This window comes from Nicotiana tomentosiformis, chromosome 4 (assembly GCF_000390325.3).
Source record: "Nicotiana tomentosiformis chromosome 4, ASM39032v3, whole genome shotgun sequence".
NCBI classification, from domain to species: Eukaryota; Viridiplantae; Streptophyta; class Magnoliopsida; order Solanales; family Solanaceae; genus Nicotiana; species Nicotiana tomentosiformis.
Genome location: NC_090815.1, coordinates 109783614 through 109799816, shown reverse-complemented (window position 1 = coordinate 109799816; position 16203 = coordinate 109783614). Strand labels below are relative to the sequence as shown.

At 37.5% G+C, this 16203-nt stretch overlaps 2 protein-coding genes and 1 pseudogene across 2 annotated transcripts; 2 read left to right on the top strand and 1 right to left on the bottom strand.

Moving 5' to 3' along the window:
* The first annotated feature begins 1152 nt into the window (after window positions 1–1152).
* Window positions 1153–2532, top strand: LOC104120022 (senescence-specific cysteine protease SAG39-like). The gene is made up of 2 exons (XM_009631670.4): window positions 1153–1663; window positions 1743–2532. The coding sequence occupies exons 1-2, from the start codon at window positions 1225–1227 to the stop codon at window positions 2333–2335; spliced, it is 1032 nt and encodes a 343-aa protein (XP_009629965.1). The 5' UTR covers window positions 1153–1224; the 3' UTR covers window positions 2336–2532.
* Window positions 2516–4717, bottom strand: LOC138909072 (phosphoglycerate mutase-like protein 1). Its single transcript, XM_070200155.1, has 4 exons — window positions 4560–4717; window positions 3950–4069; window positions 3213–3257; window positions 2516–3136 (listed from the first exon to the last, which is right to left on the bottom strand). The coding sequence occupies exons 1-4, from the start codon at window positions 4574–4576 to the stop codon at window positions 3025–3027; spliced, it is 294 nt and encodes a 97-aa protein (XP_070056256.1). The 5' UTR covers window positions 4577–4717; the 3' UTR covers window positions 2516–3024.
* A 9680-nt stretch (window positions 4718–14397) lies between these two features.
* On the top strand, window positions 14398–15659 carry LOC104096392 (senescence-specific cysteine protease SAG39-like; annotated as a pseudogene).
* Window positions 15660–16203: the final 544 nt, after the last annotated feature.

Below are 16203 nucleotides of genomic sequence, written 5' to 3'. Positions count from 1 at the left end.
ACAAAGTGATCTTCCTTTCAACTTTATTTATTTATTTTCGTAAGAGTGGGGAGAAAAGTTAATTATTGGTATATCTGCTAGTAGTATCAAAGTATTCCAATAATTAATAGCACAATAATTCTGCATGGCCCCAATGCAAAAGTAAATACTGTTAAGGTTGTTGCTGGGTTATTTCCTAATTAAGCCAGAGTCAACTTTTGAAACCTGCTATTGAAATTAATAAATTAAACTAAATAAAACAGGAAGAATTTTAACTAATCGACGTTAAAAGGATAGATATGATTCAGTTTTGTTAGTGAAATTTAGGTGTAGTGTAAATATAAGTCTTGGGAATTTTCAGGCATCTATAGCTTCCAAGGTGCATTGGCGTCCTTATATTTTGCATTGGCATACTGAAATATTTATTTTAAAATTTTCATGCATATAGAATCTAACTCTGACAACCATTTTATTGTTAAGTTCCAATAAAGTTCGTCTCAATTCTATCTTGTAAAAGAGGGCCCAAAACACGAAAAGGGGACTCTGTTAATGGTTCAGGCTCTTTTGTCGTCAAAAGTCCATTAAATTTTATTATGGCCCAAAGCATGAGAAATTAAAGAAGAATTAAACTCTGAAATGAGAAATCTACATTTGCGGTTGGGTTATTTTTGGACTTTCTTATTAGATACATGTGGTCTGTGGAAATGATCATTTCTACTTAGTTAGAAACAAAACGTAAGCAGAGTGTTATTTTTGCATATTTTGTTGGATTTTCCTGAAACAATAGAATAGAGAAGAGATATATCATTAGTGAAAAAGTTGTTCTTTCGTAGCTTAATGGGAAAACTGCTATGATTGCCTTCTTTTTTCTTATCTTTTTTGTTTCTCCCTTCTCTTAGAAACATTAAAGGCCAAAACAGAAGTAATTTAATTTGCAAATAGGACAGCATAATGATCAATTACTCTATCGCTTAGTGCCTAAAGTTCCAAAACTAAGGTAAAGAAAGTTATCAGAAAGTTTTATTGGATTATATCATTTGCGAACAGTGGAGCAACGTTTACGGAGTCTGATCTTCATTGTCACAATCATTGTTAACTTGCCGGGATTTCAATTCAAAATTAGAACTTGTGTTACCATAACAGAACCACGAGGTGATCAGTACTATAAATTCATTGCTCCCTTAAGTAATATTTCATCCCCAACAAAGATATTAGAATCAAAAGAAATATATCAGGTAGTGAAAAATGGCCAGATTGACATTCAATTGGAATCTTGCTTTTGCAGCTCTACTAGTGTTGGTAAGTTTTGCTTCTCAAGCCACATCTCGCGACTTGTATGAAGCTGCCTCGATGGTCCAGAAACACGAGCAGTGGATGAGTCACTTTGGGCGGGTGTACAAAGATGATGTAGAGAAGGCTAAAAGATTCAAAATATTTCAGCACAATGTTGAGTACATTGAATTTGTTAACAAAGCTGGGACTCGACCTTACAAGTTAGGCATTAATGAATTTGCTGATTTGAGCAATGAAGAATTCAGAGACACTCGCAATGGATACAAAATGACTTCTCATCAACAGTTGTCAAAAACCACATCATTCAAGTATGCAAATGTGACTGCTCCAGCTACTATGGATTGGAGAACGAAAGGGGCTGTTACTGGAATTAAGGACCAAGGACAATGCGGTAAGCTAAAACAAAAGTTCATAACATCCTTTAAATGAATGTGCATTAATAATATCTTATAACATAATAATGTACGTAGGATGTTGTTGGGCATTTTCTGCTGTTGCTGCTACAGAAGGAATAAACAAGATCAAGACAGGTAAGTTGATCTCTTTATCGGAGCAAGAATTGGTGGACTGTGACACAAGTTCGGATATGGGATGTGAAGGAGGTCTTATGGATGATGCTTTTAAGTTCATAATCAAGAACAATGGGCTTACTACTGAATCCAATTACCCATATGAGGGAACTAATGCTACTTGCAAAACCGGCAAAGAGTCTAACCATGCAGCCAAGATCACAGGTTACGAAGATGTTCCAGCCAACAGCGAATCCGCTTTGCTAAAAGCAGTTGCCAACCAACCAATATCCGTGGCCATTGATGCTAGCGGTTCAGATTTCCAATTCTATTCGACCGGTGTTTTCACTGGAGAATGTGGAACTGAGTTAGACCATGGTGTTACTGCAATTGGTTATGGAAAAACTAGTGATGGTACTCAATATTGGTTAGTGAAGAATTCATGGGGAACAAGTTGGGGTGAGAATGGATACATAAGAATGCAAAGAGACGTTGATGCTGAGGAAGGACTTTGTGGAATTGCTATGCAAGCATCTTATCCAACTGCTAATTAAATGCCTGAGAAGTTTAGGGGGCATTTGCTGTTGTAAAGATTAATGATGTGCACCCTTATCATATAATTTATGTGTGTGTATCTAGAGTCTATGTATTTTACCGACTCGCAGTTTGTATATTGCAAGTGTTGAACAAAAGCTTGTATATATGTAAAAATATTTGTAATACGAGTAATGAAATTCTGTGTTCCAAAAGACTGAATGGTGCAATGCTTGACTTAGTTTAATGTTCAAATAAGATACAGCTGACTAAATAATCAAGGTCTAGGTTTACTTTCTTCTTTCTCATTGCTGAACAAAGAAAAAAAAGTTAACATAAAAAACAAGATAAAGCCACCACAAGCTTGTCAACTAACCAAAGTCTCAACTAAACCAAGCTATTTTTAATGTGGTCATCGTACTGAAGTACGGTGAAGCAGATCTCTTCTTGCCGTCCTTAGATAACTATGGCCAGTTAGAATAGGTGCAAATTTATTTGCAAATGGTTTTGGGCGGTCATGTTAAAAAGACCGACAAAATACTTGTTGATACTTGTAAACTGAGTTTGGCTCGGTCGACTTTCTTCAAGAATAATAAATTCTGAGTCGGCCAAAAAGTGCCAGCTCCAAATGAGATAATAATTCAATATTACTTGAAAGAATCGTAAAAGCAACCCAAACACCACCACTTTTGATTGCCGCTGCTTTAGATCAGTTTGAAAATCCATCTGGATGATTAATACATGTAACGTCACTTGGGACATCTACTCCACTTGGAATTTTTCCTGGATAATCAGTTGTTGAAGAATCTGACCCTATCATGCTGCAGAGTGGCAAAGTCAGTCAGCAATCCAAAAATATGGAGATAGATTGGTTCAATAGTTTTCAGAAACACAAACCTTCTGTCAACAATAACCATGGACCGAAGTTCACAGTTCTTGAATCTGCAAATTACATACGAGGACATCAAAAGATCAAAAGGTTTCCACCTTGAGTGTAATTCGTACAATGAAAATGCTGAAACAGTGTTCTGCATCTCAAACTGAAGAGGTCAACTGCAAGATAAATTTTAGATATCCTACCAAGCTGAAACAACAAACCTTCATGAAAAGAAATACACCTTTCAGCTATTTTACCAAGCCGAAAAAAACAGTTGACACTTATTTTAGGGAAATTCAAAACAAACAAAGAAATATATGAATGTTTTCTGCCAACTTCTCCCAAGACAACGTGGCAGGAGAGGGATAAGTGGACAGGGGGCATGATACTGATTAGTATTAAGCTACAGGCAGGAAATGAATGAGCAGCATGAATATTAAGACAAACCCGCATAGTCCGTAAGATAACATTGATAAGCTACCACATTCAATGACTTATTAAATGTCCCTGTGAGACAGAGATATCATATTTAGTAGAAAGATTGCCTTTTTACATCTGGACGCATAAGGCAGATCAGAGATCTAAAACTGCAGTCAAGTTCACTATTTTCCAATTTTTGTCGTCTTTAGGCAGTTGTAGTCTAGAGTTCGATCAGGCAATCTATGATGTAAAAGCTTATTTGTTGGTAATCCAACAAGTTAGAATGTGATCAAACCAATTTCCAGCATATCAGTTCACCAATGAGTTGAGAACTTACGGTCTACATATCTCATTCTTCACATCTGGATGGCAATCATTACCAAATGCACTGAGTGTATGTATCAAGAATCCACTATGTGTAACAATTGCAATCTCTTTCTCCTTACGTGTCCACAACCTGTATCAGCATCACCATAAATTAGAAAGGGGAAAACTATGATGGCAACAAGACGCTGGAATCTGCATCTGGAACCTTGACCAGCAACACTTCCAATAAATCAATTTTCCGAAAGCCTTATTGGAGAGAAAATTACTATCATCTTATTCAAGAGAAATTGTTTAACAAAATGAAATGCTCCCAGCTTAAATATATGACATCAAGAAGCCAAAGAAAGGAAAAAGCAGAGAAGCATGTGACCAAGAAATTCAAAAAAGCAAGCTTTGACCAGCATCGATAGCTGGTTTCAGAAAACCTTTAAACTCCATACTAACCTAGGCATAACATTACTGAATGTTAACAGCATTAGTGAAACTACTCTCAGGTAGTTGAATTACTGAACTATGCTTTTTCTTGTTCATTCAGAGTTGTCATAAAACTCAAATGTGGACACAAACATCTGAAGATCATTAAAATCAATTTTTGTATTTTCTGACAAACAAGCACTTACCAGTTCAAGAACTCCATTCCTCTAGCAGCAAGGTGTTCATTTGGCTCTCTGATATCAGGCTCCCAGAGAACATCATCATCACATTCAATCTGGGAAAATCAACATGAACCTTTTTCAACGAGAAAACGCTAAAAGTAGTTAGGATAAATCATATTAGAGCATAAGTTAACCACCAGCTACTTTACTGCTTTGACCCATTCTTTAGCTAGTAGTTAGGATTTTGTTAGTCCTTTATTTTCTCAAATAAATCTCCTTATTCAAGGAGTTTGTTTAGCAAGTAGTTGAGTCCTCCTCTTCCAGAGGAGTTAGTTTAGGGAATTGGTTTTTTTACTCTTGTATTTAAAGGTTTCTTTGATTCAATAAAGTAATTAGCTTTTTGTGTTTCTCTTGTTCTTATATGGTATCAAGAGCCTCAACAAACTCTAACGAGTAAGATCCTATCTTTTTTCTCTCCCACCCACTCACCCTCCACAAATGGCCAACACTACTGGAGTTGTTAATGCTAATAACAATAGTGGTGTGATGGTCGTCCAATTTAATCTTGCGTCACAATTGCCAATAAAATTACAAGGCAACCACAACTTTGCAACTTGGAAGGCGCAATTTTCCATGCTTATGCACGGTCATGATCTTTATGGTCATCTACATGGGTCTACCCCTCCTCCATCTCGCACTGTCACAAGTGGCACAGTCCTTACTGCCAATCCTGCATTTGCTCTTTGGTTTCGTCAAGACCAACTCATTCAAAATGCACTTATGGCATCCGTTGATCCAACAATTGCCACTACTGTTGCAGCTGCTGATTCAGCACAAAAAGCCTGGGATGCATTGCACACTACATATGCTAACAAGTCCCAAACCAGAATTTTCAGTCTTCGCGATCGACTTGCGCGACTCACAAAAGACTCCCAACCAGTCACTGAATATTTGCAAAATATTCGATCCATGGCTGATGAACCTGTACTGTTGATGCCCCTGTCACAAACTTTGAACTCATTGTTAAGATCCTGAATGGTCTTGGACCAGAGTTTCGTGAGATTTCTGCTGCAATTCGTGCTCGTGACTCCACTATTACGTATGAAGAACTCTATGAGAAGCTTCTTGATCATGAACTTTTCCTTAGACGTGAAGAGTCAAAGAAAGCTCCTAGCCAGATTACTGATGTTGCTGCTACATTCAACAAATCTAGAAACTCGAACAATCGCAACAATCGCAGCTCCAACAATAACAATGGCAGCAACCAATAATGGCGATACAACAATCGCTTTAATTCACAAAATCAAGGGCGATCTTCGAACACCAACAACTCTTATGATGGTGTTTGCTGCCAGTTGTGCAACAAACCAGGTCATGTTACAAGTGTATGCAGATCCAGATCTTACAATCATTTCGAGGCCAAGGCCAACTATGTTTCAGGAATGCACGCATCAGCAAATCCCTGGATTCTCGACTCTGGAGCATCTCACCACATAACTGATAATTCTCACAACTTGCAGGAATACAATGGCATGGAGCAAGTCTCCATGGGTGATGGTAACAAAATATCAATAACTCACACTGGTTTAACTCAATTAAATGCATCAAAAAATACTTTTAAACTTTCTAACATTCTTTGTGCTCCTAGCATTAAAAGCAACTTACTCTCCGTTTCTAAATTTTGTCAAGATAACCTAACCTCTATTGAATTCTTTCTGTTTCACTTTTCTATGAAGGACCTGGAAACGCGGATTCCGTTGGTGTACGGTCGGAGTAGAGACGGTCTCTATGAGTGGCCAACCTCACCTTCTATATCTTCTCCTAAAGCACATTTGGCCTCCACCAACACATCCATCATCACCTGGCATCGTCGATTGGGTCATCCGCATGCAAGAGTTTTAAATTTTGTTTTGAATAAATTCTCGCTACCTTGCTTGCGAGACAAATTTTTAGTTTGTAATTCTTGTTCATCGAATAAGGCTCATCGTCATCCTTTTCAGAATCTTACATTATCAAGTTCCAAACCGTTTCAAACAATATTTAGTGATTTATGGGGTCCTTCTCCGATTTTATCGATTGACAAAAAAATATACTACTGTATTTTTGTTGATCAATACACCAAATATACTTAGCTATATACATTAAAAAGTAAAAGTGAGGTTAAAGATCTTTTCAAAAATTATCAAGCATTAATGGAACGATGTTTCAATACAAAAATTCTTTCTATCTATACAGATGGTGGTGGCAAATATAAAAGTCTTGATCTATACCTACGTTCTCAAGGTATTGAATATCTTTTATCTCCCCCGTACATTCCCCCCCCCCCCCAAAGAGTCGCTCTTGCCGAAAGACGTAACAGACATATTATTGAAACGGCAAGAACTTTACTTCATGAAGCTTCGCTTCCATCGACTTTTTGGTCTTTTGCTTGTCAACATGCAGTTTATCTTATAAATCGCCTGCCAACCTCGCTTTTACAAAATAAATCACCTTTTCAAATATTGTTTGGTAACGATTCAGATTATAATTCTTTAAAAAATTTCGAGTGTCTCTGTTATCCCTGGCTCAAATCCTATTCAAAAAATAAATTAGAGCCACGATCAACACCTTGTGTTTATTTAGGTTATTCTTTAAACTATTATTGTCATCAATGTTTTGATCCGAAATCTTCCAAAATATATTTATCTCGAGATGTAAAATTTTTTGAAAATAATTTTCCTTTTCAGAATATCTTTTCAAATATTTTCTTAAATTCTAAAACTCTTGCGTGAGAAAACCTAACTGAAACTAACCCAACAAAATCTCCTATTTTTTCTCCTCCCATAATTAGTGAATTACCCAACCCTATACTTATCCCAAATACAGAAACTAGCGCTCACAAAGACACTGCATCCTCTGCCTGTTCTCCAACAGAATCTGCAACTACAGGTACGTCTTCAACTTCTCCTCCTACAAATTCTGTTGTTCCTCCTGATCTTAATGATACCCAATCTTATCCCCCATTGCCATCCCCAACAGTTATCCCAAGAAATTCAAATGTCTCCTCTCCTCCACAATCACTACGTACATTATCATCACTCCCTTCCTCAACACCTATATATTCTCAACAACCATTCACCTAACTCTCACATCCTCAACCACCATCTTTTCCAATTGTATACAGTCGCAGAACGACCAAAATGACAACTACTGGCCAAACCACTGTTGCTCGTACCACTGCCTCAACTCCGCAACCCACACAACCTTCTCTCCCTCTTTCAAATCGTGTTGTGACTCGTTCACAAAACAACATTCACAAATCGAAAACGATCCTTGACTTCATGGCTCACTTATCCCCCACCATCACCCCTACTAGTTTTAAATAAGTTAACAAACACCCAGAGTGGCAGAGAGCAATGAAAAGTGAATTTGATGCATTATTGAATAATCAGGCATGGGAATTGGTACCATATGACCCAACAAAAATTATTGTTTCGTGCAAATGGTTATACAGGTTGAAGAGAAAAGCTGATGGGACAATCGATCGCTACAAGGCTTGTCTTGTTGCAAAGGGGTTTACACAATGCCCTGGAATTGACTTTCATGCTACTTTTGGTCCGGTTATCAAACCGACTACTGTGCGCTTGGTGCTTTCAATTGCTATCCAGCAGAATTGGCCCATACATCAGCTTGATGTCAATAACGCGTTCTTGCAGGGTCACCTAGAAGAAGAAGTCTACATGGTCCAACCTCCAGGTTTTGAAGACGAGCAGTTCCCCTCACATATATGTAGCCTAAAGAAAGCTATATACGGACTCAAGAAATCTCCTCGGGCCTGGTACAATGAACTTAAGACGTTCCTTATTTATTTGGGATTTGTCAAGTCCGAATCTGATGCATCGCTTTTCATTCGCAAAGTGTCGAACATCGTGTTGTATGTGCTGGTTTATGTCAACGATATCATTATCACCGGAAGCCATAGCTCATATGTAAATCAGGCTATACGTTGTATTGCTGATCGTTTTTCCATTAAGGATCTCGGAAACCTTAACTTTTTTCTCGGAGTTGAGGTGGTCCGTGTTGCAGATGGAATTACTCTATCACAATCCAATTACATCAGTGAAATCCTCTTTGAAGAAAATATGAAAGACTACAATTCCGCAAAAACTCCAATGAGTTCCAGTGAAGTGATTCAACAAAATGATGGAGCGGAACCAACTGATGCCACTCGCTACAGGAGAGTTCTTGGAAAACTACAGTACTTGTCGTTCACTCATCCAGACATAAGTTTCTCTGTGAACAAATTGTCTCAATTTATGCACTCCCCATCTGAAGTACACTGGAAAGCACTCAAACGAGTACTCAGCTATCTTCAAGGAACAATTTAGTTTGGTCTTCGCATTCAAAGAGATAATGATTTCAAGCTACACATGTATTCTGATGCGGATTGGGCTGGAGATGCGAGTGATCGAGCCTCCACTACTGGTTACATGCTGTTTTTTGGCCAAAATCCTGTGAGCTGGTCATCCAAGAACCATAGAATAGTTGCTCGCTCATCAACCGAAGCAGAGTATCAATAGTTGCAAGTGCACTTGCTGAAACAAATTGGGTAACGAATTTGCTAAATGAACTACATGTTTCACTTTCACAAGCACCAACCATTTACTGTGACAATGTTGGTGCAACTTATTTGTGCGAAAATCCAGTTTTCCATAGCCGCATGAAACACATTGCAGTGGACTTTCACTTTGTGTGATGACCCAAAAAGGTCATCTTATATTTTAGAACTCGATTCTATGCTCTTAAGACTTAAAAATCTCATTTTTACCCTCCTCGATTTGCGTGCGCAGTTCGGGTATTGGTCCAGAAGGCGTATATGTTAAAAACTGATAAAAATAAGAATTTTTGCCTAAAAACCTCAATTAAGTGACTTCGGTCAACATTTTTGGTAAACGGGTTCGTATCCATATTTTGACGGTCCCGGTGGGTCCGTATCGAAATATGGGACCTGGGCGTTATTCCCGAAATCGAATTCGGAGGTCCCAAACTCGAGTTATGAATTTTTGATGAAAATTAAAAGTCTGAAAGTTTAATGGTTTTTAAGAATTGGTTGATGTTTGGCCTTGTTGATACCGGGTCGGTATTTTGGTTTCGGAGCCCGGTATAGATCCAATATAATATTTATAACTTATCTGTAAAATTTGGTGAGAAACGGAGTCGGTTTGACATGATTCGGACGTTTGGTTGTGAAAATAGGAATTTTAAAATATTCTTGAGAATTTCATTTGATTTGGTGCTAAATTCGTAGTTCTAGGTGTTATTTTGGCAATTTGATTACGCGAGCAAGTTCGTATGATATTTTTAGACTTGTGTGCATGTTTGGTTTGGAGCCCCGAGGGCTTAGGTGAGTTTCGGATAGGCTACGGGATGTTTTCAACTTGGAAAATCTGATATTTTTGCTGCAGCAGCTATTCTGGTATGTTCTTCTTTGCGTTTGCGAAGGTACTCTCGCGAACGCGAAGGGTAAGCTGGTCAGGGTGAGTTTTTACTCTTCGCGAACGTGAAGGCTTGGTCGCGAACGCGAAACGATGGGGGCTTTACCCTTCGCGAACGCGACTAGCTCATCGCAAACGCATAGTGTTAGGGACCTGGGGGAGGGGTCAGTCTTTCCTTCATCGCGAATGCGAGCAAGGTCTCACGAACGCGAAGGCCAGGGGGGAGTAGCCTTCGCGAACGCGTAATCTTGACAACTCTGCTCTTCGCGAATGCGACAGTGTCCTCGCGAACGCGATGAACACTGTCGCCAAGTGCATAAACAGTCCCAAAAATGGGACTTAAGCCATTTTTTCAACTTTTCAAAAACCAAACGGGCTAGAGACGATTTTCAAGAGAGATTTTCTTTCCTAAAGTGTTGGTAAGTGATTCTAAACCACTTTCTTTCAATTACCCATTACATTTCATGAATTTTCAACTAAAAATCTAGAGTTTTCATGGTAGAATTGGGGATTTTGGGTAGAAACTAGGGATTTGGAAAAATGGGGATTTAGACCTCAAATTGAGGTCGGATTCCAAGACCAATTATATATCCGGGCTCGGTGGTGAATGGGTAAATAGATTTTGGTCCGAACCTCGGGTTTTGACCAAGCGGGCCCGGGATCGATTTTTGGCTTTTTGGAAAAAAGTATGGGAAATCTAAATTTATGCAATTTAATTGATTCCTTTAGCAATATTTGATATTATTGAGTCATTTTTGAATAGATACGAGTGGTTTGGAGGTGGATTCTAGAGGAAAAGCCGTGATTGAGTATTGAGTGGCTTTCGGAGAGAGGTAAGTGTCGTAGTTAACCCTGACTTAAGGAAATTAGGAACCTCAGACTATTTGCTAGGTGAAATTCATGTGAGTGGCGTATATGTGAGGTGACGAGTACTTATGTGCCGCCAATTTACATGTTTTCTTTGTTTCTCTCGTTTGCTCATATTGTCTCTTTTTTCCATGCCTAATTGTTACGTGTTTAGACTAGTGTTGTTAAGTTGATTGTTCTTATCATGTTTATGGATATCCTGGTGATAATTAAATATTGACTCCGAAGTTAAGATTGATATTGTGGAACCAAATGTTGAAGTAAGACTTGTATTTGTTATTCTATCTCCATGTTGTTAATTATTTATTGTATTATGGTAAGGGAGAGTGTTAATGCACGAAGGGTGATGTTGTGCCATATTGTGAGTGTTAATGTACGAAGGGTGATGCCGTGCCGTATTGTGAGTGTTAATGCACGAAGGGTGATGTCGTGCCATGATATGAGAGTTAATGCACGAAGGATGATGCCGTATCATTTCTATTGATTTTATGGTGAGGTTTAGAGTAAAAGCACGAAGGGTGATACCATGCAATTTGTTTTCCTTTACTGTATTCGTTGTTCATGTTGATTCATAGTACATTGGTTGTTTCAGTCATTATTTTGGTGTAGTTCTTTATCTCGTATTTTCCTCAGCATGTTTCCCCCTCCCGATATTTCTTGTCTAGTTTTTCATTGCTGTTATTTGTATATACACTGTTAAATTATACAGATTGATTTGTAGGTGCCTTGTCTTAGTCTCGTCACTACTTCGTCGAGGTTAGGCTCGACACTTACCAGTACATGGGGTCGGTTGTACTGATACTGTACTCTGCACTTTCTGTGCAGATTTTGGTACCGGCTCGGGTTGATCGAGATTTTTTTTTGCTGTTGGACCGTTATCCGGAGACTCAAGGTAGATATATCGGCGTTCACAGACCTTGAAGTCCCCGTCTATCTTTTCTGTTTTACTATTTTTCTCATTCAAACAGTTGTATTTCTCCCATATTATTATTTGTAATAAATTTTAGAATGCTCGTGAATTGTGACTCCAGATCCGAATAGTAGTAATTGATGCAGTTTCTATATTATTCCGTACTCGCTATATTTCATCCTAGCTTATTTGATGTTATTTACTGAATGAAAAAATAATTGGTTTAATGATTCTCTAATGTTGGCTTGCCTAGCAAGTGAAATGTTAGGCGTCATCACGGTCCCGACGGTGAAAACTCAGGGTCGTGACACTTTGTTCGAAACCAAATCCAACAGAATCAAGTTCGCATTGTTCATATTCATACTGCAGATCAGCTCGCGGATACTCTCACCAAAGCACTACCAAAGCCAGCCTTTGACACACACTTATTCAAGTTAGGCATAGTTACACACTACCTAACTTGAGGGGGGCGTATTAGAGCATAAGTTAACTACCAGCTACTTTACTACTTTGACCCATTCTTTAGCTAGTAGTTAGGATTTTGTCAGTCCTTTATTTTCTCAAATAGATCTCCTTATTCAAGGAGTTTGTTTAGCAAGTAGTTAAGTCCTCTTCCGAGGAGTTAGTTTAGGGAATTGATTTTTTTACTCTTGTATTTAAAGATTGTTTTGGTTCAATAAAGTAATTAGCTTTCTGTGTTTCTCTTGTTCTTATAAATCATACAAAAAATTAAAGTCAGCATGAGGATATTTTGAGAAGCATAAGTACTTGCGAAGGAAAAATCAATTGCAGGAAATAGAGGCTTGTATTCGCTAATGTTTCTCCTCTTATCACACCAATGAACTCCCTGCATTTGGCAACACATAAGAGCAAATGAACTTCTAGTATAAGCATTGAAAAAGTGAGAGTTTCTGCAGTTCCTTTATAATAACCACCCGTTGTCCCAGTATCACCGAGTCTTACCTTTTTGGTCCACCCAAAAGAGTTGACCTCTTCCTTAAAATGGAAATATTTTCCCCTTTCAACAATTCACAATTATATATATATTATTACTTTTAAATCAGTCTAAACTTTATTTGACATCTTGCCAACAAACAATTACACTACAATTACTTTTCAAACCATTATTTAAAAGACTTCTCCACCTAATAATATTACATTCTATTCACACTAAATGAAATAGAGGTAGTAAGACTAAGTGGAGCATAAGAGAAATACGCAACTTAATCAGAAGCCCACATAAAGGGATTTATGCAGGCTATAACCAAAGTTCTACGAGTATATACCAGAAAAAGAAAAAAAAAAAGGATCACAAATGTTCGTGTGAGTGAAGGAAAAGAAGAGGATAAGTTGTCAATCAATGAAACCAAGTCTATCAAGCTCTTTACAAGCACTTATACCCAAATAAGGCAGCACCAAAACAATTCATTGCCATAGTCTTTTGTCATATTAACCACTCCGCATATTATATGCTCAATATGCCATGTAGTTTTAGTGTCAATATTAGTTTTTAGTAACAATTAGCAATACATAATAGAGGACTCTCACGTCAAGTGATAGCTTAAATGCTTCAAATTGTTTTAATTTATTTTACATAACTGATATGCATTATTACAGATGAACTAACAATATGACAGAACATAACTTTTTTGCCAAAATCCACTGCACGAGCACAATTTTTATCAACACTTGGTGAATCTTGTTTATAAGAAAGTGTTTTCTAAACAATTTGGTACTTCTAGTCTCTAGACATATCAGATTATTGCCAAGACCAAAGAACAGCATGAAAACAGTCATTCCTCATCCCAAACTCCTCTACGGCTCTACGTCACAAAAAACTAACATGTTAAAGAAAGAAAATAGAAGCAAAGGAGTTATGCTTTTCCTTCCAACAAATGGTACTCTAGTTTGCAATCTCTAAGCACCAAAAGAAATATTTCCAGATCTTGCAAGAAAAAAGAAAGAATGATATCCATGATCAGAAACATTGTATGCAAAGAGAGAGAGAGAGAGTGTGTGAGAGACTAAAAATATCTTGACAAGGAGAAGAAAAGAACACCAACTTAAATCAACATCAGAGGAGGAAATAATCGTGGAAGGGAGGTAACTTTTAGGAGGAAAACACTCGGGAAATAATAAAATTCAGTCATCTGCATGAAACAATAGATAGAGAAACAAATATAACGACACGAGAAAAGGATAAAGAAGACTGACACATTAAAGTCAGGTAACTTTTAGGATGACATTACCAAGTGTTCACGACAACCCTCCACCGCAATGAAGGGAGGGCAATTTAGACTTGAAATTGCTGGATGGTTACTGTTTCCTGCATCTGACACCATGAGCGGGGGAACGTCTAGTCCTACAATGCAAGACCACCAAAGTTGAAGGTTAAAACAAAACAACCTGCTACCGTCTTCACTCAAAAATTTAAAGGAAACTCATCTCATAGAATAGTGCTGGGATGCGCATGCATAAAAGAATTGTACTTCTCATGTAAGCCAGAAAATTCTGGCATAAAAGAACTTGTGTAACCATAACAGAACGACGACTCAAGTAGTATAAATTCGTTGCTCCCTCTATGTAATAATTCATCCACAACATTCAAATACAAAGATTAATAGAATCAATAGAAAGATATCAGGTTGTCAAAACTAAAATGGTCAGCTTGACATTCTATTGGAAGGTTGCTTTTGCAGCTCTATTAGTGTTGGAAATGTTTGTTTCTCAAGCCACATCTCGAGACTTGTATGAAGCTGCCTCGATGGTCCAGAAACACGAGCAATGGATGAGTCGCTTTGGACGGGTTTGCAGAGATGATGTAGAGAAGGCTAAAAGATTCAAATTATTCAAGGATAATGTTGAGTATATTGAATCTGTTAACAAGGCTGGGACTCGACGTTACAAGTTAGGCATTAATGAGTTTGCTGATTTGAGCAATGAAGAATTCAAAGCCAGTCGCAATGGATACAAAATGTCTTCTCATCAACAATTGTCGAAATCCACATCTTTTAAGTATGAAAACGTGACTGCTCCAGCTACTATGGATTGGAGAACGAAAGGCGCTGTTACTGGAATTAAGGACCAAGGACAATGCGGTGAGCTAAAACAAACTAAACATTTTGTTGCTGTTGCTGCTACAGAAGGAATAAACAAGATCAAGACGGGTAAGTTAATCTCTTTATCGGAGCAAGAACTCGTGGATTGTGACACAAGGTCAGATATGGGATGTGAAGGAGGTCTTATGGATGATGCTTTTAAATTCATAATCAAGAACCATGGGCTTACTACTGAATCCAATTACCCATATGAGGGAACTGATGCTACTTGCAAAACCGGCAAAGAGTCTAACCATGCAGCCAAGATCACAGGTTACGAAGATGTTCCAGCCAACGGCGAATCCGCTTTGCTAAAAGCAGTTGCCAACCAACCAATATCCGTGGCCATTGATGCTAGCGGTTCAGATTTCCAATTCTATTCGACCGGTGTTTTCACTGGAGAATGTGGAACTGAGTTAGACCATGGTGTCACTGCAGTTGGTTATGGAAAAATTAGTGATGGAACTAAATATTGGTTAGTGAAGAATTCATGGGAACAAGTTGGGGTGAGAATGGATACATAAGAATGCAAAGAGACGTTGATGCTGAGGAAGGACTTTGTGGAATTGCTATGCAAGCTTCTTATCCAACTGCTAATTAAATGCCTGAGAATTTTAGGGGGCATTTGCTGTTGATTATTCTGTAAAGATTAATGATGTACACCCTTATCATATAATTTATGTGTGTGTATCTAGAGTCTATTTAAGTTATAGATTCGCAGTTTGTACATTTTAAGTGCTCAAAAATGCTTGTATGTAAAAGATTGATAATCGAAGTAATGGAACTCTGTTTAATAGTTGCCTTTTAAAATTCTCTATTAGGCTCTTCCTTGCAAGTTATTTTCTTTCGCCTGAAATGGTAGAACATTTATTTTAAAGTATTATTCAAATATATAGCTTACAACAATAATAACAATAAATACAATTTGAGGTAGAGTGTACTCAAATTTTATTCCTAATTTATTAAGATAAATATGTTGTTTCCAATAGATATGTAAAATGAAAACAAAAGGCAACAATAGAGGAAATGCTTGGATCCACTTAAAAATGCCCAAATATTGTGAGAATAACACACTGCTAGCGGCGTAAAAACTTACCCTTGGTGTGTGATTATTGATTCACAAGCAAAAGCACGATAACAATTTTTTTCTGAAAATTTATGTCTTTAATTTAAAATAACCTTTCATTTCTTTTGATTTTCGGGCGTAGTTATCTGGAAAAAAAAGTGAAAATATTGGCGATGGTTTCAATAATAAAGTTTCAATAATTTTTTAATTTTCTAAAATTAAATATTTTCTCTTTTAAAATAGAGTGATGAGT

Excerpts from the sequence above, each read along its gene's own strand:
- LOC138909072 (XM_070200155.1), bottom strand. Across the intron at positions 3,258-3,949 it reads AAGAATGAGATATGTAGACC|ATTCAAGAACTGTGAACTTC; the intron begins GTAAGTTCTCAA and ends TGTAATTTGCAG. Across the intron at positions 3,137-3,212 it reads ATGGTTATTGTTGACAGAAG|CATGATAGGGTCAGATTCTT; the intron begins GTTTGTGTTTCT and ends GCCACTCTGCAG.
- LOC104120022 (XM_009631670.4), top strand. The coding sequence starts at position 1,225 with ATGGCCAGATTGACATTCAATTGGAATCTTGCTTTTGCAGCTCTACTA. Across the intron at positions 1,664-1,742 it reads TAAGGACCAAGGACAATGCG|GATGTTGTTGGGCATTTTCT; the intron begins GTAAGCTAAAAC and ends TAATGTACGTAG.